Here is a 20,946-nt window from a genome sequence, read left to right on the forward strand (position 1 = left end):
ATCCAATCCAAAATCGGATCAATCAGGAATTAGTAGAAATTTTCTTGTGTAACTAATGGGAAACCCATCTTTCTATGCGCAATTTGACGTCCATTTTTCTTGATTACCGTATATAGATGTAATGTGATATAAAAGTGTGCTGCAACCTTCCCGGCCGAGAATAATCGGCATCGTGGTTAACGCAGCACACCCAACACAGATTAAAACGAAAATACTGTTAAAAAATCATATCAAAACTCCCAATATTGCTCTGTTGCCATTTATAGAATTCATCAAATCCTTTGTAAATGTAAACGTTTTCCTGCGGCCGTAGAATTCCTTTGTGTTACCATGTCTTTTCCTAATATGTCTCAATAATACGCAGTCTTCGACGAAATGTCGTTAATTGCCTTCAGCACCATAAAAATTACAAAGACGACTATTTTGCAAATTAAATCTTTTCACTTACTCCAGGAAGCATCCGTGTCCAGTAATTATTTGATTGTAATCAAAATGATATATCATTCTCATATTTTTAGAAACTTCAAAGTTCAACAAACAATCTTTCCTTTTTCCCGGAATGTTCTATTTCTCTTTACAGTAGCCATAACAAAAATCCTTGATTTTACCAATAACTATTCTTTTTAATGCCTAAATATCGAGCGCATCCCCCATAGCAGCCTTTTCGGCAGTATGTCGACCCTCTCATTGCCTGTAACAACTAGTATGGGCTTTCACTCAGTTCATTTTCACTTTATGTATTTTCTCAACTTTTACAAAGAGATCTTTTAGTTATGAGACCAAAATATTAGCGTTATCAGTATCTGCTAGTGCTTCTGAACCAGATAATGAGTCTGTATTATGTATTAATATATGTTTTTACAGTCAGGTTTTCATCAATCCATTTAAGAGCAACTACGATAGCAGCCATTTAGGCTTGAAAAACCGAATTTTGGGAACCTAGTTTAAATTTATTCATAATAAAAATAATAGAATATAAAGAGGGGTGGACAATGTATATAGATAGCTACAGTTTTCTGTTGTAACAGTGCATTTTTTTTTTTTTTTTTTGGCAAATAACAGCTAAAAATTAAAAAATAAAAATTTTAAATTTGCGACGAAACACGTTCACCGAAATTTAAATTAGGGAGCGTTTATATACATGCAGCCTTCCGTGACTAGTTGCAGTTTAGAATGTAAAGTTTGGGGGCATTTAGTTGTATGAACGCTTATGATGCTTTAAACTTAATGATTACGACATAATGATATTTTAACTATAAACTACAGCACCGCAGGAAAGCAGTCTGCAGCACAGTCTAGATGATGCTCGTTGAATACCTGAAAACACCAAGCTGGTGTAAATTATTATTATCACTATTATTAAAACACTTAATTAATGAATTCTAGTTAAGCTTCCATATCTATTGTCTCATTTCTGAGTAACGCCCTCTTCCTACAGAAAATGCAAATCAGCTTAGTATAAAATGAGTGAAAGAGGAAACACGTGAGGTAGAATTGATGGAATGATTATTCCTAATATTTAGAAAGGGATCTTTTTATTAGAAGTTCATCCGGTGCTTTGCGGCTGCTACTCTTAAGATAATAACCGGACGAGTGAGGTATTTATTGAAGTTGCCGGTTTAACCAATAAGTGAATCTTGTTCAGCTTGTTTCCTATCTTGGAAAGGTGACAACTCGAAAACTATGCTTCTCTTAAGAGTTCTACACTTGTTTTTAAAACTGCATAAGATATTTTCTCCCTCCTTTCCGTATGTCTTCGAGGTGTAATTGTAAGCACGCTCGACGCATATTCGGAAGGTCCTAAGTTCGAATACCGGAAAAGGCACTGACGATTTCTTTAGTTTCCTAACTTCGAAAAAAATTTAAAGACTCTATAGTGGAGTCCCAACTAAAAGATGGTAGACAATAATTTGTCCTCTAATCCCCAGTCGCCTTTTAAACGAAGGAAGAATATAATCTCATCCTCCTTTTCGCATACCTTCGGGGTGTAACTAGAAGCATGCTCGACCAATATTCGAGAGGTACCTAGTTCAAACCACTGCACATTTTTCACCTACCATAATTAATATAACCTAATTACACTAGAACTATAAATAACTATTTCTAGTGTCTCTTGAAATATCTAATCTTGATAGAAAATATAAACAATAATATAATGTACAATTTATCAATTGATGGAAATGTACGTAGAAATAATCAGTTAAAATGACTATAGTAATAAAATCACTGTAATGCAAATCTTGAAGGAAAATTGACACAGTAATTACTTATGTATTTTCTTTGGTCAAAAATGTACGCAATGATATCAAGATTATATGAGTAATGAAATCTTGATAGAAAGAAAGTAAAGAAACCTAAAATGGAAAAATAATCCTCGCCTGCAGTTTCAGATAAAAAGGATAATAAAGAAAAGTTTACTGAACACATACATAATAGTAATCAAGTAAAATACACAAGGTATTACTATGCAAATTTTCCATTTTAATTTTTAGAAATTTTAATTTGTGTTCTTTTTTAAATTGTTTATCGCAGGTTCTTAAATAACGGTAAATTATGGTTTCTGTATACAGTTACAAACAGGGTTTCTCAATGAGGCCGGTGTAGATCCACTGGGCTTCGAAAGTCAGTGGTTATAAGGAAGGTTCTAAGGTTATAAAGAAGGTCATTGATGATCGAGTGCTCGATGGGGTTCGATAGCCGAATATGCATTGGCTGATCTGTAAAATGACAGAACATTGATTACAAAAAATTTATTAATATTGTAAAATTGATAAATAATTGTTATTCATATTCATAAGCCATATCATTTAAAAAAGAAATCATATAGTATAAATACAAGGGGTAAACGCACAAGAATTATTTAATTTATTTAAACAATTATTAACATTTTTAATCTTAAAAGTTTTATGCAAAGAGTGTAATATAAAAAAGTAAAATTCAGGAACACAAGAGAAAAATACTAAGAACTCAAACTTCCTAACAAGATATATTGTCATACACAAGTTGATCGCAAAATTGACAAGAATATTTTAATGTTCACTTCCAAGACATTGACAATTTAAATATGCCGGTACAAAGGATAGAACCTCTGATCTATGATATGTATGTTCATGATATTACGATGCAAGAAGAGCTGATTGTATTGTGGGAGGATTTTTTAGCGTAAATATTATCCAAAATACGTTTGTACTATACACTAAGTATTGGAATTTTAAAAGTTATCGGAGAGAAACATCCCAAAATAAACTTTATTATTGGCAAACCATTATTGACCATTTCCTTTTCTTACCTGTTAAAAGCAGGCTCTGGTCAAGTCAATAATTCACAGTTGAAATCAGTAATTTTGTTTCTGAAAATTTGTTTTTAGCTTTAAAATTGTGAATAGTAATAAATACAAAAAATATTAAAAGAAAAATCTAATAAACCATGTTTTCCAAAACGTTCGTTTATATTCTTGATCTAATTGCTATTTTTGATTTATTTATGTGTAATTATTTGTATTATGATTTAGCTATATACTATATATCATAGAGAAATTGTAAGAGGGTGGATGAAGAAAGTAATTCTTTTAAATGCGGACGAGGCAAGAAAAAGGTTGGGATAAAAATCTTTCGAGAAAACAATAATGGTCTAACCAAAAGAAAATAAACTTAGGTTTTTGAATTTCGAATTTCTGAATGAGCTTTTTAAATATATGGTTGCAGATAAAGGAGAGCTAGGGAATACGCATCGTAAGGCATGTTTATCAGAGTCCAGCAACTTGATACACTTGCGCACAACTTGACACACTTGCACACAATTTGCAACAGAAGTTGATACACTTGCACGGAAAAATCGAAACTGCGCTCCTGCCTAAGGACATGTTAGAGCTGCACAAGGACGTATTATTTAAAGTGTAAGATTATCGAGGTTCTAAGTTAACTTCTTAACAATAACTAAATCAGGTGATTGTTTAAGAGTCTATGAAATTATATCTCATACACAAACATTTATCCTAAAAATAAAAAATTAAGTGTAATTTAGAAAATAATTTGAAACCTTCACAGTTACTAACTACCAAACCACTCACCAGAAAGGCAGAGAATTATTTCGACAGATGAAAAATATACAATTATTAATGTTCGACAGATGAAAAATATTAAAATTATAATTATGTCGAATTTTAATGTTAATTCGACAGACGAAAAATATTATTATTATAATATTAAAATTATAAATTGCGGAAAAAAAATTAAAATTGACCGAATACAGAAATATTACATTCATACTAATGGAAATTTTTCCTTCTACCAGAATTGTCAAAATGTTACATGTTCTACATCTATTTGAATCATTATTAACTAAGTGAATTATAACTAATCATTATTACTAAGTGAATTATAACTAATCATTATTAACTAAGTGAATTATAACTAATCATTATTAACTAGGGTTTTTTTTATGCCGGAGACGTGAAAAATGTGCAGTGCCTTCGCCGGGACTCGACCTTTGAAATTGTCGAATACGCGTTGAGTATGCTTCCAATTACACCACGAAAACATGAGAAAAGAGGGAGAAAATACCTCACATACTCCCCCTTTTAAAGATAAACTGGAGATGAGGGGACCCAATCGCAAAATCCTAGCGATGACGAATTACCGTCCACCACCCTTTAGTTCGGTCGCCACTGAAGTGTATTTTGGTTATTTTTTAAGCAGGAGACGTGACAAATGTGCAGTGTCCTCGCTGGGACTCGAGCCCGGACCTCGAATATGTGATGAGTGTGCTGCAGTTACGTGCGTGCTGGAAGAAGGGAGAAAATACACTACATACTTCCCTTTTTAAAGAGCACCATTGGGGACCCAGTCGTCAAGTCATTGTCATGGTGACGAATTATTGTACACATCGTTTAGTTCGAGTGCCTTTTTTTTTTTTTTTTTTTTTTCTGCAAACGAGATGGAAATTATATTTCTGGAGAAAAATATGCAATGCTCTCGCCGGAACTTGAGCCCTGAACTTCTCGAATGCGCGTCGAGTGTGTTTACGCCACAGCATGCAAAAAGGAGGGCAGAACATACCTTATAACTTTTCTTAAAGAACTAAATATCCTTTAAAGTCCACTTCAAAATGCATTTCGGTGAAAAAAAAGTGTAATCCAAAACGATAATTGCAGCAAGTAAGGATTACGGTTACTTAATGACTGCAAGTTTTTTGCTATCAAAAACAAAGAAAAAATTACCAGAAAAACACCAAAATAATTGCCCCGCCGAATTTTGATAAAGAGAAATTTCTGTAAATCTCTGAAACTTCGCGTCATTTCAATGTCTCTTCGCTAGGCTACTTTTTCGCTAGGCCATTTTTTCAGCGTTCTTTTTACTTGCACATAATTAAAACATCTTCCAATCGCGTTCTTAATCCCTTTTCTTAATCTTAGGTGGGAATATGTTCTGTATTCGTTTTCAATTTAATTAAAAGTAAATCCCCGAAGTCTATGCCATCAAAAAAAAGGAAGAAGTGATGAACCCGGAGCCGTGAGGAACTATTTCATTGCGCACTCTGCTCTTCACAAATCTCTATAATGAATTTCTTAATGAGGCAGGAAGTTTGTTAATGAAATTTTTAATCCCTGACGGATGTAGTGGTGTCATTTTGCGGGAATGAGACTTTTAAAGGGTACGGGGAGGGTGGATTAATGCCCGAATAGCGGCCTAGGGCTTTACATAAATTTCCTTTTGGGTTAAATGAAGAGAGAAGCAGAACTTTTTTCACTAAAGAGAATTTAAAGTTTTCTCTTTCACGAGAATTCTTCTTCATGAATAGGTTGTCATAGAAGCTAATTAGGCTAATATAATTACATTAAGTAATTAATTAAATCCGAAAGTTTTGCATAGTTGAACTTCAGACATTGTAAAATGCATCGTAAAGGGAAACAGAAAGTGCCAATCTAAGCAACTGAAACATTTTAATTATTAAGAGCCCCATACAAAATGTTTCATTGTAGATAATCAAAGAATAATAAGCACATTCTTAATCTCTTCAGCCATTAACCGCAGAGTTTTGATGTGGGATGAAAGAAGAAAGTGCAAATTTCGTTCGCGTAAAATCAATGAATTTTGCTACAAGCGTTACCTAGATTTCTCCGGAATATTTTATTAATAGATTGTTTTGTTAATACAAGAAAGTACATATTAATTTTTGTGCTGTTATATGAAAAAGAGAAGCCTAAATAATTATTTCTTATATGCACCAATTCATCATACAAACTCAAAACTTTGTTTTTTAGAAATAGCAGAAGTATTTGTAAAAACCAAATACTTCTGCTATGGACTGCTCATCAGCGATCAAGCAATCAAAACCCTGAATATTGGTACATTGGTGGCTCAAACCATAGTTTTCTCTTTTAAACTTTACATCAAAAATTTTGTAAAGTAATTCATCGGCAAAAAGAAAGAATTTCGCTTGCAAAAGAAAGTTTTAACTATTTCACCCAAAACTATTTTTTTATAAATGTTCAACTGATTTCTTAGTTTGATGATTAATGTAATTTCTTTGAACTAAATATGTTTGCTATTAAATGCTTCGGAAATTCAAAAGGTTTAAAAGCTCCACCAATGGCCGAGCGGTTAAGACTGCTGAACACTAGGGAATCGACCTGAATTCGATTCCGGGCGAATGGGCTGGCTGTATAGATGCTTATATGCAGCCAAACTGTTCGCCTGGTTTCTCCAATGTGTAGCATAAATACGGGCCAGTTTCCCTTAGAAAGTCGCCGGTGAAGGCATCATTCCCATTAAATAGATAGCCCTCCTGTGATTTACCATATTCTTCTATGGATTCTCTGTTATGAATAGGAGTTTAAATTGTTCATCGATTTATAACGTTCAGCAAATTATGTTTGGAAACATGTTTTTGTTCACGCTTCAAGTACAGAATGCGGCAGATATCGTTTGACTATCAACTTACAGCTTGCTGTGCCACACATTCTCCCAAGCTGTCAGTTGTTTATTGTTATATAACCTAGGATACTGATAACAGCAGGTCTGATGTGATTGTTTAATTAAAGTGCCAAGACACAACGGGCTAAGTTGCTTGAGGTATGCCTATGAAATAATTTAGTATAAGTTACATTGGAAGATCGAGGCGCTTAAACGACTTTTCGCATTATTCTTAGACAACGTTGGTTAGTGGCAATCATAGTCATGCCTTAATCATGGGTTCAAAAAAGGCACATTTGACAATCCTGATATTCAAATGCTGACTAATTTTGCCGTAGTAACAGTTTAACCTGCAGAATAATATAAATAAAAAGTTAGTAACATTAATATTCTATCATTTTTACCGTACCTGATCAACTCCTAATTATCATTGGAAGTTGGAAGAAGCTTATTACTAGCTCAACAGGAGCTTACCCAATCAACTTATCCTGATTTCGAAACTAAGCCAAAGCACAAACTAACTGTACAGTGCCGTTGAGCTAAAAAAGATTCAAAGTACTCTCAAAGAAAGGGCTTCAGCGAAATAGGCTGTATATCAAACCAGAAGTACGAAGAGAAGAGGCTTATGCAGTGGTACTGTAAAATCATTGTGGGAATTACTTAACTAAGCTTGTACGGAATTTCTTCTAGCTAGAGTTTCACTATTTCGATGGTTTTATAATAGCTATATATTTATATCGTGAATCTGTGGGTACATGGAGTGATTTAATCGCAAACTAAATTCATTTATTTATTTAACAGTACAATATAATGATTTAGCTATTACTATTGAAAGTTTGAACCTGGATCTTAATATGATAGAATGTTTTCTGCTGTCCTGCATTTTTTCTTCTTTCTGCATAAGTTTGAAAAAGCTTTACGTTGACCAGTGGAATGCTGCTACTACTACTAACGATGTATCTCTTAATATTTATTTGTACGTACATCTGAACATAATAGTAATACTACATCTATGTTAATAGTCAGACAATGGACAAAAGTAAATGATTCTTAAATAACATAGCATGTCGTTAATCTAAGACATATCGTTAATTATTGAAAAAAAAGATTAAAAAAATCATTTTAAAGCAATTTGAGTTAATTTTGAATTTATAAAGATTACTATATACATATTGAATGAACTGAAATTCATTGAAATCAAAAACTTTTTTTTATAAAACTTGCGCAATAGCTTCAAAGTAAGATAATAATTTATTTACTAAAGAAATATTGATTATATTATCTCCTAATGCAAATTTAGTAGAATGTATTAAAATAAGGTAACTCAGAAGTATGGAATTTAATTCCGAAAAATAATTTTTAAGACATTTGAATTTAAATCATGGAATACATTTTTAAAGGGACTAGGAGATAATATAATCAATATTTCTTTAGTAAATAAATTATTGTTATCTTACTTTGAAGCTATTGCGCAAGTTTTAGGAAAAAATATTTCGATTTCAATGAATTTCAGTTCATTTAATATGTATATAGTAATCTTTATAAATCCAAAATTAACTCTAATTGTTTTTAAATGATTTTTAATGGTTCTTTTTTCAATAATTAACGATATGTCTTATATTAATGACATGGCTATGTTATTTAAGAATCATTTATAGACGCGTCTAAACTTTTCTCCGTTGTCTGACTATTAACATAGATGTAGTATTACTATTATGTTAAGATGTACCTACAATAAATATTAATAAATATTTCTTTAGTAAATAAATTATATATATATATATATATATGTGTGTGTGTGTGTGTGTGTGTGTGTGTAAGATATAACAAAATACGATGGCTGCTTTAAAATGTAATTGGCGATCTCAAAATTAACATTCTAAATTTGGTGCTCTCCCCCTAAATTCATCTGTCCTACAATAAATATTAATAAGATGTACCTACAATAAATATTAATAAATATTTCTTTAGTAAATAAATTATATATATGTGTGTGTGTGTGTGTGTGTAAGATATAACAAAATACGATGGCTGCTTTAAAATGTAATTGGCGATCTCAAAATTAACATTCTAAATTTGGTGCTCTCCCCCTAAATTCATCTGTCCTACAATAAATATTAATAAGATGTACCTACAATAAATATTAATAAATATTTCTTTAGTAAATAAATTATATATATATGTGTGTGTGTGTGTGTGTAAGATATAACAAAATACGATGGCTGCTTTAAAATGTAATTGGCGATCTCAAAATTAACATTCTAAATTTGGTGCTCTCCCCCCAAATTCATCTGTCCTACAATAAATATTAATAAGATGTACCTACAATAAATATTAATAAATATTTCTTTAGTAAATAAATTATATATATATATGTGTGTGTGTGTGTGTGTAAGATATAACAAAATACGATGGCTGCTTTAAAATGTAATTGGCGATCTCAAAATTAACATTCTAAATTTGGTGCTCTCCCCCTAAATTCATCTGTCCTACAATAAATATTAATAAGATGTACCTACAATAAATATTAATAAATATTTCTTTAGTAAATAAATTATATATATATATATGTGTGTGTGTGTGTGTAAGATATAACAAAATACGATGGCTGCTTTAAAATGTAATTGGCGATCTCAAAATTAACATTCTAAATTTGGTGCTCTCCCCCTAAATTCATCTGTCCTACAATAAATATTAATAAGATGTACCTACAATAAATATTAATAAATATTTCTTTAGTAAATAAATTATATATATGTGTGTGTGTGTGTGTGTGTAAGATATAACAAAATACGATGGCTGCTTTAAAATGTAATTGGCGATCTCAAAATTAACATTCTAAATTTGGTGCTCTCCCCCTAAATTCATCTGTCCTACAATAAATATTAATAAGATGTACCTACAATAAATATTAATAAATATTTCTTTAGTAAATAAATTATATATATATATATATATATATGTGTGTGTGTGTGTGTAAGATATAACAAAATACGATGGCTGCTTTAAAATGTAATTGGCGATCTCAAAATTAACATTCTAAATTTGGTGCTCTCCCCCTAAATTCATCTGTCCTCCCAAATTTGAGATCATTCCAAATTACATAACACTGCTTGAAAAAGGTAACTAAAACTAATATTGACCAATCATAGCTTAGAATAATTTCTGGACCTACGAAGTACAAATACTGAGTCACGAGCACTACGCTTCCTTTTCTCCTGACTTCTGCCATGCAAACAACTCTGCGCCGCGTATGCTTCCCTGCCTGAAATGACATCGCATCTTTTTACTTGGGCATATAAGAAATTATCGCAGTTGCTGTGATTAAAGAATATATTATCGATAGGGAATTATTCTAGTGTGCCTGCAAATCTGCAAATAAAGATGTTAATTGGCTAAATCTAGTTTCGTATCAACTCCTTCTTCTCCCCGTGCCACTCAACGACTGTGCTTCGAAATTATGACATATATATATATTAACCTTTATATAGTTAAACATAATAATATATAAGCAGAATAAAAAGACTAATACATAAAAAAATAATAGAATTTGTTCTGGCAAGCAACTGAGATTCCTAACATGTTGCATTTTAGTTTTTGATCCTTTGTTCAAGTTAGTACCAGGTACTTTCGATAATATTTAAAGTGTGTTTGTCGTTGAGTGTTTGCTGACCATTTCCCTCTGCATCATCATTTTCTTCATACTTCTCCGTAATCTACTTATTATGACTTTTCGCTCAAGCTACCATTAAGTTAAGTTAAATTGTAAGGTATTTCTCCCGCCTTCCTCGCGTGCCTTCGTGGTGTAGTGATTCTGCACGATGGGCCGGTATCCAGAGGTCCGTGGTTCGATTCCCGGTGAAGGCAATTGTTAATTTTTCATCTCTTCTGCTTCCAAAAATTACCTTATGTCTCTACAAAATTATTTAAACACAGCAAATGCAGACTATCTGCTTAAGGAAAAAGATGCTGTCCTGTAGGATTCTCTAATCGAAGCTGGATTTGCATTCACATTATGCATCACGGAAACAGTGTCATCCCGTTTGCTGTGATTTTAATCCAGAATAAACTACCAATATTTTACCAGTGGTTATTCGTTCGGCCTCTTTGTGACATCTCTGCACTTTCTGTCGCATTGAAATTACGTAATATCTGGTAATGACATCACGTGAATCCAGTATGGTAGAATTTTCAGTAATGAAAAGGGCGCAATATTTAATATTAGGGTTTTTGTAATCTAGCTACTATTAGGGTGACATCGTTTGAGCGCACGAGAAGAGCCTCCCGGTAAGAGGCAATTATAAACACCTTAACACATTGAATATTTAATATATTTTGACAGATTTTTCTTCGCGTTTAGTTCCTTTCTTACTAAATTAAACCGTTAGATCCTTAGATATGGGAATGTTCACAAAGATGCAAATATGGAAATGAGGAGGAAAGATGAATAATAATAAAATTTAGAAACAGTTAACTAAAAATAACAAAATCCTAAAAGCATAATTAAAAGTTTCAGGAGTATATTTTTTGCCGACTTGGGCATAAAAATTCGTAACATCCTGGAAATGTCACCCGGCACATGATAACTTCTTCCATACATCTTTAACTTGTTTAGTTTATGGTTAAACTCTCCTTAGGAAGGCGAAAAATCAGTTCGTTAAGTACAGCTGTCGCTGCAATAAGCTGCCAAAACTTGACATCAGCAAGGGCTGACAACCGTGAAAATACTCACCGCTGCTCCTAAATTAAAAAAAAGGATGATTATATCGACTAGAGGGTAAGATTTAAGGGGGGAGGGAGTTCGGATCGGAATAAAAGGGGCGTTCTAAAAGAGCCTCGTGAGAGTTAATTAAGAGAAGATATAGCATTTCTCGCCTTGGCCAATGATAGGGCTCGATGAATTTTGGAAGGAGGGGGAAGGAGAGAGAAAAGCTGGAAGGGGGTCTTCAAATAACTCTGCAATCGTGCTTCGTCAGGAATTTGGAATTAATTAACTTGCAGAGATAGGAAGTTTAAATCAGGAGCATACTGAAGGGGATTACACCTACAGATCATTTATTTGAAGAGTTGATTATTTACGTTCGGCTTCGGATGGAAAGCATGTGATAGGAGACTACTTCGTGGGTTTTCCTGTTTTTTTAATTTCTTGGATATTTATATCGATTCCTTTCCTTATTTTTTTCATTGAGTAAGGCGAGAGATTTTCCAATTAAGGAGAGCAATAATAAGAGAGGGAGAAAAACTCACTAATATTGAACTTGGGGTTGTTGCAGTATGCCATTGGATATTAATATTCATTTACAAAATGTCGCAGTGGAATATATAAAAATAATTAAATAATTTAAAAATAGTGATGTTATCAAACTCCCCCTGTAACGTAATTAAGCATCAAAATTCCAGTGAAAGTTTAAATTTTAGAAAAGAATATGAGGCACGTTTCTTTGCAACTTTAAATTCTGTATAGAGAGATTTTTAAGCACATTTGAGGGAATTTTTAATCTTTGTAAACAAGTTTAAGGCAATTTTTTTGTGTTTTTATAAACAAAGTTTACAGATTAAAAAGAAAACCCGAGAATAAAATATAGAAAAGACATACGCACTCGTTGTTTATGAGCGTGTATGCCTGCATTTGCGTTTTATCGTCTGTCAGTTTCCTGTGGGCAAGGATTCCATAGGCAAAGTTTCCTGAGATTTTTCAGGAAAAGTGTCAGCAAACTTTTAATTAAAAATATTAATGCTGATGACATTTAAGATAGCTAGAAATGCTATAATGTATTTTCTCTCTTTCTTTCCGAATGCCTTTGTGCTGCAAGTAGAAGCATACGCAACGCGTATTCGAGAGGTCCTGGCCTCGAGTCCCGGGGAGAGCATTGTACATTTTTCACGTTTCTTGCTTCAAAAAAACTTAATGACCCTACAGTGATAATGCTGCTAATACGATGTAGTTAAGATTCATTATTTTGAGTTAGTAAATATCCTTGCCGGTAGCATATAAGTATTCAGTTGCATGTTGCATGGGCTTCTGGAAGCTTCGGGAAAATCTGTCATGGGGCTTCAAAATGCGTTATTCCAAATCTTCCAAAACATCGCTGTTGTTGTTGTCTGGTCCATGTAATTTCATGCAAGAATGGCTGCCAGAGCCTTACGGCGGTGGGACTTCTATTTTCCACCCCAATTTTGAGAGAGAGTGCTCCGGGGGAGTGGTCCGAAAGTCTCGCACCACTCTTCTTTACTACCAAGCCACACGAGAGGACTTATCCGGCTAGCCAGATATTTAGAGTGCCTCCATGCCACAAAGACACTATATACGTACAAACATTCATACCTTCTTCGAGATTCGAATCAGGGCCTTTTGGTTCCGCAGTAGGCTCCGCTAACCACTATACCGTTTGGTCGGCTCCAAAAAATCGCTAAATTGATTTAAAAACTGACAAATATCGTTAACTTGGATAAACGCTTTGTCTGCAAGGCCTTTCAGGACTTTTTTGACCATATCTCGCTTTGCATTTCACCTTTTCTTCCAGTCTAAAAGTTGTTGGATTCAAAACTGAAAGATCTACAATTCTCTGTAAGAAATAAACATATATACAGAAGAGTTAATAACACAAGTTAGATTACAAATAAAATAAATCCTTAAGTTATTATCCTAAAAGCGGCATGTAGGTTGTGCACTGTTTCATTTAGTTATCTAAATAAAACAGTACACATTTCTACAGCAGTTCTCAAAAACAACAATAGAAACAAATGAACTTAAATATTTAAAGAAATTTACAAGAATATTAACTTTTTCTCATTTTTTTAAACGTAGTCAATAAGGGTGTTACTTCTACATGAAGTTTATACAACGTTTACAGAAAATATATGTTCTCTCTTCTGCTTTCCGCGATATAAAATTTTTGGATATTTTAGAACATTTTAAGCGGTTTAATATGTTATCCTGTTGACCCAGTTTGCACATCCATCGGTTAACCGACTGACAAAGCTACCTTTAAAATCGCATTTCGAAAACAAACACTATTAGTGATTCAGCTCCTTCTACCTATTACTTCACTTTCAAGCTCTCAGGCCATAAATCACAACTCTTTTAACGTTGTTTCTGGTTTGTTCCGAGGCTTGTTTTAAAACTCTCCAGAATCTCTCTCTCTCTCCTTCTTTCTCTCCTATCCGTTCCGCTTTCCAGAAACTCTTCCTTTTTTTTCATTCTTTAGAACTTATGCCCGTTAAAGGAACATTATTCTCCGTTCGATAACAGGAGTTCTTAATTTCCTGTGTACTAAGAACTACCTTTATAGAGAAGAAAAATATTATGCTTAAAAAAAATCGTTGCGACATTAGCAATATCGATTGAAAGGGGGCTGATGTTTAGTTTGGAAACCCCTCGCCCTTCTCGTTGTTTTACATTTTAAGCAGTCGTGGAGTTGACAAGACGGGTAGATTTCGGTGAAGAAATATTTCGCAAATTTTTTTCGCACATGTGATTAAAAATAAGTATGCACATGCTGAAACAAAAGTTTGCTGTGTAAGAAATTAAGTGTAATTAACTAAAGCATCCACATTAGAAGTTTGCTCACGAAAATTAATATGCAGCTGTGAGGGAGAGACGTATAACATATTTCGGCAGATTAATGCAGAACATGCATGGAAGTAAATCACTTTTCTAATAAAAGTTTTATAATTTAAATTTTTTCTAATAAAAGTTAAATAAATTTCTAATAAAAGAAGCGTAAAGTTATTGTCCATTTATTTATATGTCTAAGAATAGAAGAGTTTCATTTTGTAATACTTCTTTCCATATTGCTTCAAAATAATTTCTGGCTTTAGATCTTTCTGTAAATGCAGTAGAATATAAATTTATTAGAGAAAACGACTAAATAATAAAGATTGTTAAATGCTTTTCTTTAAGGCAGAGTTCCCTCGATGTAGACTACTTAATTATTGTAAGCCGTAACAATATGCTTTTGTGCAAACATATTGAAATGCTAACAGTCTATTAAATTGTAACGTCGTGTATTATTTGCTATCATAAAATGTACTCGACGTTGAAAGTTTGCTTAGTGAATTATCAGTAAGTCTTTTAAAGTACTACATAATCAAGAGAAGAGTATATAGAACCCTTTATTAACTAAAAGCTTAACAGTCGGGGCCAACTCGTGCTTACGGAAGCCAACGCTTTTGGTTTAAGTCAAAAGATAATGATTAAAATTGACGAAATTAAGCATAGCCTAAAGGCTTCACAGTTTAATTATCGCGCAAGCTGGCTGTGACCAAATCAAAAGCAACGTGGCCTTCAAGCAGGCAGAACGCGCTCTGAACTTTCCTTTAAATATTTCCCTGTTTCTACCTAATTTGAATACTGCGCGTGCTGGGAATTGGCATTCTGGCTGAGAAATGAAATGCTATTTGATAGAAAAGATACTTAAAATAACTGGTTAGAAAATTAAATAATGCTCTACAAAATAAAGAACGGAAAAAGAAAATCATTGCCCCCCAGCCAAAAAAAATAAAGCGAAGGGTTGCAATTTGAAGATTTATTACATTATACATTACAATCTAGCATCTTAAAAAAAGAGTAAGAAAAACTAAAAATTAAAAATATATTAAAAAAATGTAAAACTTCAAAAAAGTTAAAAAGCGAAAGCTTCTGTACCAGTTTGCGTAAAATGTATCATTAAAAACGTGTTTCATTAATTACAACGAAACCACATATACTCAAATAAATTATCACTTGTGTATTATAAACCAAATTCATTTTAAATTTATACGAGCCAGTTTCCCTTAAAAAATCCTCCACGAAGGCATCACTCCCTTAAGGCAGAGAGCTCTCGAGTGCTTTGCCGTAATCTAATAAACCAAACCAAACCATTTTAAATTTATATGAATTTTTTATTATTGAATAGACAAAATAAAGATTTAAATTATTAAAGAAGTGATTATTGCTTTTAAATCATTTAACTTTATAAGGTGTTTCTCCCGCCTTCTTGACGTGCCTTCGTGGTGTGGTGGTCTGCACGCTGGGCGGGTATTCTAGAGGTCCTCGGCTCGATTCTCGGGAAAGGCGTTGCATACTTTCGTCCCTTCTGCTTCCGAAATAAACCTAATGTCTCTACAACGTGTTCACTGACAACAGATTAATTATATTCGAAACAAATTAAATATCTTATACTTCGCTGAATTACAACACTTTGAGAATCTCCTGTGTGCGAGAGCGTGTGGAAAATAAAGCTATTAACGTTTGACGTAGTGACGACACATTGGTTTCAAATCTCACCGTTTACACAATTACAGATTGCTTCGAAACCACTCTGAGAATATGCTATGAGCAAAGACGCATATAAGATAAATTCCTTAATGTTTTGCGAAAGAGCGCCACTTGCTAAAGGGCTGTTAATAAACTCTTTTTTTCCCTCAACCATAAGTTTCTACGCCACGATACGGATTTTATTTTTGAAAAAAAATTTGCAAAATTATATCCATGTTTGACATTAAATTCAAATGAAAAGATTTTGCAGGCTGTGCGGGGAAAAATATAGGAGTAAAGGTCCAGAATTTTGAATAGGTTATGTTATTTTATCCTCTGTAATTATAACGAAAACCTTAATTTGGTCGTAACAGTATTAAATGCGCTATTTTCACAAAAAACAATTTTAATTATCTGAGAACAGCGAATAATAAAGGAAATGTTTAACGAAAAGTTATAAGCTTAAAAAAACTTAATTAGTACGTAAGAAATTATCTCAGCCTCACCTATGGTCGATCTCTAACTTAGCCGATTAAGTACTAGCAGCTGAAAGATTTGTGGTTCGAATGACGACTCATTTTTCATGTTTCTTGGTCGAAAAAATTCTAATATTATCTGCTATTGTGCCCGAATTAAAATATGATGAATGATAACCTGCCACTACTTGGGTTTGATCGATTGGATCTCGTACATCTCCCCAATCGTTCTTTAAGTAAGGAAGAATTTAAAGAATCGCCTTTGCGTCTTCTTATGATATAAGCATTTGTGTGCAATAAATGTTAGGGTTAGCAAATAGAAGATACTTAGCTCGAACCCGGGCGAGATTGATTTCTCGTACATATTTTCCAAAGTCTTAATAGTTCCTATAAGTGCACTTGAGAAAAAATATTACTACTTGTATTTGTGTTCTTTTATATAACATTATTACACTTCAGTAAAATATACACAAAAATTACATATGCTATCCTTTATCTTTCATAGGTACTGAGTTAAAGGATGCGCAGGTTTGAGACATTACCTCTATAATGGATTTAAGGTGAAAGAAAGTTTCGTGTCTCCGATGAATCATGCCTGTTTCACGCTATTCCGGATATAGAACTATCGGCAATTTATTTGTGTTGTGGTTCTTTTTCGTTGCCTTTTCCGTACAATGCAGCTCTGCTCTCGACCTGTGTAAGTAAAATTATTTCCATTATTTAAATCTTTTTAATTTTGTACATACAGAAATAAATGTACAAATTAAAAAAAATACATTGTTGCTTTCTTTAAATTTGTACATACATTTCTCTGCATTTCAAAACTGTTTTGTTACTTTTATTAAAGTAGAGTGCTCTGCATCATGCTTCGGCAGAAGCTGCCGAAGCATGAGGAATGGAACAGTTGAATAATCCGAATTTGGAAAAATATTTGAAATTCAGAAACTTGAATATTTGTTTGTTTCTCATCAATCAAAATTTAAGAATGTTTCCTAAAAAGGCTTAAACTCTTCAACTAAAAAATTTTGAGTATTAGATGTTTTAAGTTACGCAAAACTGTTCCTTAAAAAAAGAGTTCGAATGCTGTAATCTTAGTGCATTTGATCACAAATGTAACCCCCTGCTAGCCTTGAACGCCATACTTTCTATTTTTTGAAGCTAATTTAACTCACCAGGTATTCATGGCTGTCTGCATTAATCCATGACAATATCCTGTGTCCTGTGTTACATGCTTTGATTTAAAAATGTTATTTAAAAATTCAAACAAATTAAGATATTATTCAGATATTTTTGTACAATTTTATTTAGAATATAAATTTTAAAATTCAAGAGTATTATAATTATGCACTTCATTTCCTGAATTTAATATGGAGTTTCATAATAAATAAAACATATTACTACAAATTTTATTCTCCAATTTGCTTTTCAGTAAGAGCAGATGGGTGTAGTTAAATAACTTTTAACCATTAAGTAATTTTTTCTCTTATTATTTTTTCGTAAGGATTTAAGAGATTCAAAGTTTGGAAAGTTCTAGAATGTTTTACAATTCGTATTTAAGAATATTTAGCATTCTACCCATCTTTAACATTTAGGAATGAAATTAATGCTCGGTAGCTTTGTTTCTGACGTCCGAAATTGATTGTTTTTATTTTTTAATGTTGACTATGCTGCTTTCACAATCTGCATTGATTGACTTTTCTAGTCTCCTTGCGAACGTTAAAAGCATAAAATTTATTCCGGTATAACTAATAAATGTTAGATTAATATATACTTTGATAAAAAGTTTAACAAACAGCAAAATTTATTTGAAAAACAAGCAAAATTTACCTCAGAAATCTTGTACTTGAACTACGTCTCTACTTCCGTGTATTACTATTTCGAAATGGTCTACTTGTTATTAAATTTTGAGGCACAGTTAACGTAATTCCGCAGGTGTAACTACTAAATGTCGGATTAAATTTTTAATTTAATCCGACATTTAGTACCTGCAGGATAAGACCGGCCTGGGGTTGCTAAGAAAGCACGGATTTCGCATAATTACCATGAGAAAGAATTATTTTCTTAGATTTTGTTATCACAATGCTTCTGATACTTTATACCTGGATTTATGTACTTTTAATATATTACCTTAATTCCTTGGACGTATTTTAAGATGCACGTATGTATACGTTCTTACAGATATCACAAAAAATATTTTGGGCCGTATATATACGGTTTTGTCGGCTAGAGGGTTTTAAGAAACATATATGTAACAGGAATGTATTGTAAAATTTAGTAATGTTTCGTGTACCAGTTCGAATAACTGATTTTTTGGATGTAAAAAGACAGTCCTAAAATTTCCATTCCTTCTGAAAAAGATTTTGATGATTTCTGAAGTTATTTTTTTTTTTATTTATTTATTAAAATTTAAGAAATTCTGTAGGTATTACGCCTCTGACGGCCAAAGCCGTATATATAAGGCCTAAAATATTTTTGTGATAGCTCTAAGAACGTATAGATACGTGCATCTTAAAATATGTCACAGAAATTAATGTAGTATAAATTCCTCAATATAACTGCTAAATGTTTCAGATGCAAGTCAATGAAGTCAAGCAAATAGCAAAATTAACTTCAAAAATTATCAAAATTTACTGATGAAAGAGTGGGGACTCTAGGATTCCCACATATCTTCCGTGCTATTATATTCCAAAATAATTTTAAAATTATTAAGTATTATGGTAATTTTCCATGTATGCGTTTCTTATATTCTGCAGATATAACTGATGAACGTTAGGCTAAGGTTAAAATAATTTAAGTTCAACAAACAGCAAAATTTACTTCTAAGCGTTAATAAAATCTTCTGCAGAATGCCTGGTGATCAAAGAATGATCAAAGAAAGATCAGTTCAGTTCAGTGTCATCAGTATTTTGAAATGGTGTCGAAAAATTGCTAAATGTTGGAGCACTCGGGTTCAATATTTTTTGATAATTATTCCAAGAATTTCTTAGCATTTCATGCTAACAGTTAATTAAAAAATTAAAGCATTCGATATCATCTAACAGTATTACATGCGGAATATTTTGAATAATGCATACTGAATATATATAAAGCATCTGTAAAGATAGATATCATTTTACTAGAAATTTTTGGAACCATTTGCAATAATAGTGTAAAGCTAAGTATTCTCTACATCAATAGTCTTAAATTGCATGCTGGCCGAATGCACGATTTGAAAATAGCTGACAGTCTAAATTTTTTTAATAAAATAAAAAATTAATAAATTTTAAAATTCGGTTACTAAATTTTGCAAAAACATGCATAAACAATAATAACAATATCCCAAAGAAAAGAAATTTAAATTAATATTTATTTTCTGTCTGAAATATAAATTTTGGTACCACCTACAAGATTTTTTTGTTTGCTACACAATATATTGGCCATAAATATTAAATTTTTAATCGGGCATTTATTTTAGATAATTGTAATGCATTTATTTAATCATTAAATAACTTAATTTAAACTAAAAATTAAAAAAATTATGAAAACTTTCTAAGTTACCAAAGAAAATTTTTCAAATAGTAAAAACCTTAAGAATATAGTCACACTTTCCTTTATTTATTAAATTTTTTAGACTTTTAAATGAAAATATATACAAATAATTGTAATTATATGCAAATAATAGTAAACTTTATTCTTTAATAAAGTAATTTGACTCTCAAAAGCTTTCGATTCTGATACAGTTAGTTTCATTGGAGATAAATTACCAGACACTATCTTATCATGGGTTGTAGATGTTCATCGATCAATCAATTTCTTTTCTTATCAGTTTTCAACCGTGAAAGAAAGCTCTTCACATATAAATATATTCTTAAATAAAGCGATTATTCTAAGTACAAAAATTCCCAACCGAGCTTATTATTTTTTTTTGGCAAGTACGAATAAATGTTAATAAAATCTGCATCTTCAAACAAATCCTTGAGTAAAATTTACAACGCGTTACAAATTAATTATCTCTGTAATTAGTAATTAATTTCTGGTCCATTATTCGTGTTCGATTTTAATAGTGATGAATATAATGTAAACTCAAACTTCAAATAACTAAAATCTTGAAATTTTTGCAACACAGTATTTGCAACAAATACAAATATGTTGAATTGTATTCTCGGGTCGCATAAAATTGCTTCGTGGGCGTCATGTGGCCAGTGGGCTGCCAATTTGAGACCACTGCTTCATATAACAGACTGCTTGCATGCTCTCATATACAGTGTTGCAATATCGTGAAGCATTTCATTTGGTTTACTGAAATTTAGTGGATAGTAAAATGAATTCTTGTTGCCGA

At 32.1% G+C, this 20,946-nt stretch overlaps 1 protein-coding gene across 2 annotated transcripts in view; it reads left to right on the forward strand.

Annotated features, from left to right (window-relative positions):
- Positions 1–20,946, forward strand: part of Ddr (discoidin domain-containing receptor 2) — a 933,786-nt gene that overhangs the window by 526,876 nt on the left and 385,964 nt on the right. For both annotated transcript variants that reach the window (XM_085806493.1, XM_085806492.1), the window contains one exon: positions 17,134–17,325. In XM_085806493.1, the coding sequence (XP_085662619.1) occupies positions 17,220–17,325 (106 nt within the window). In that variant the 5' untranslated portion in view covers positions 17,134–17,219. The remainder of the gene's footprint in view (positions 1–17,133; positions 17,326–20,946) is intronic.

This window comes from Stegodyphus dumicola, chromosome 12, assembly GCF_044657685.1.
Source record: "Stegodyphus dumicola isolate Sdum_Otavi_A_Nest chromosome 12, ASM4465768v1".
Taxonomy (NCBI): domain Eukaryota; kingdom Metazoa; phylum Arthropoda; class Arachnida; order Araneae; family Eresidae; genus Stegodyphus; species Stegodyphus dumicola.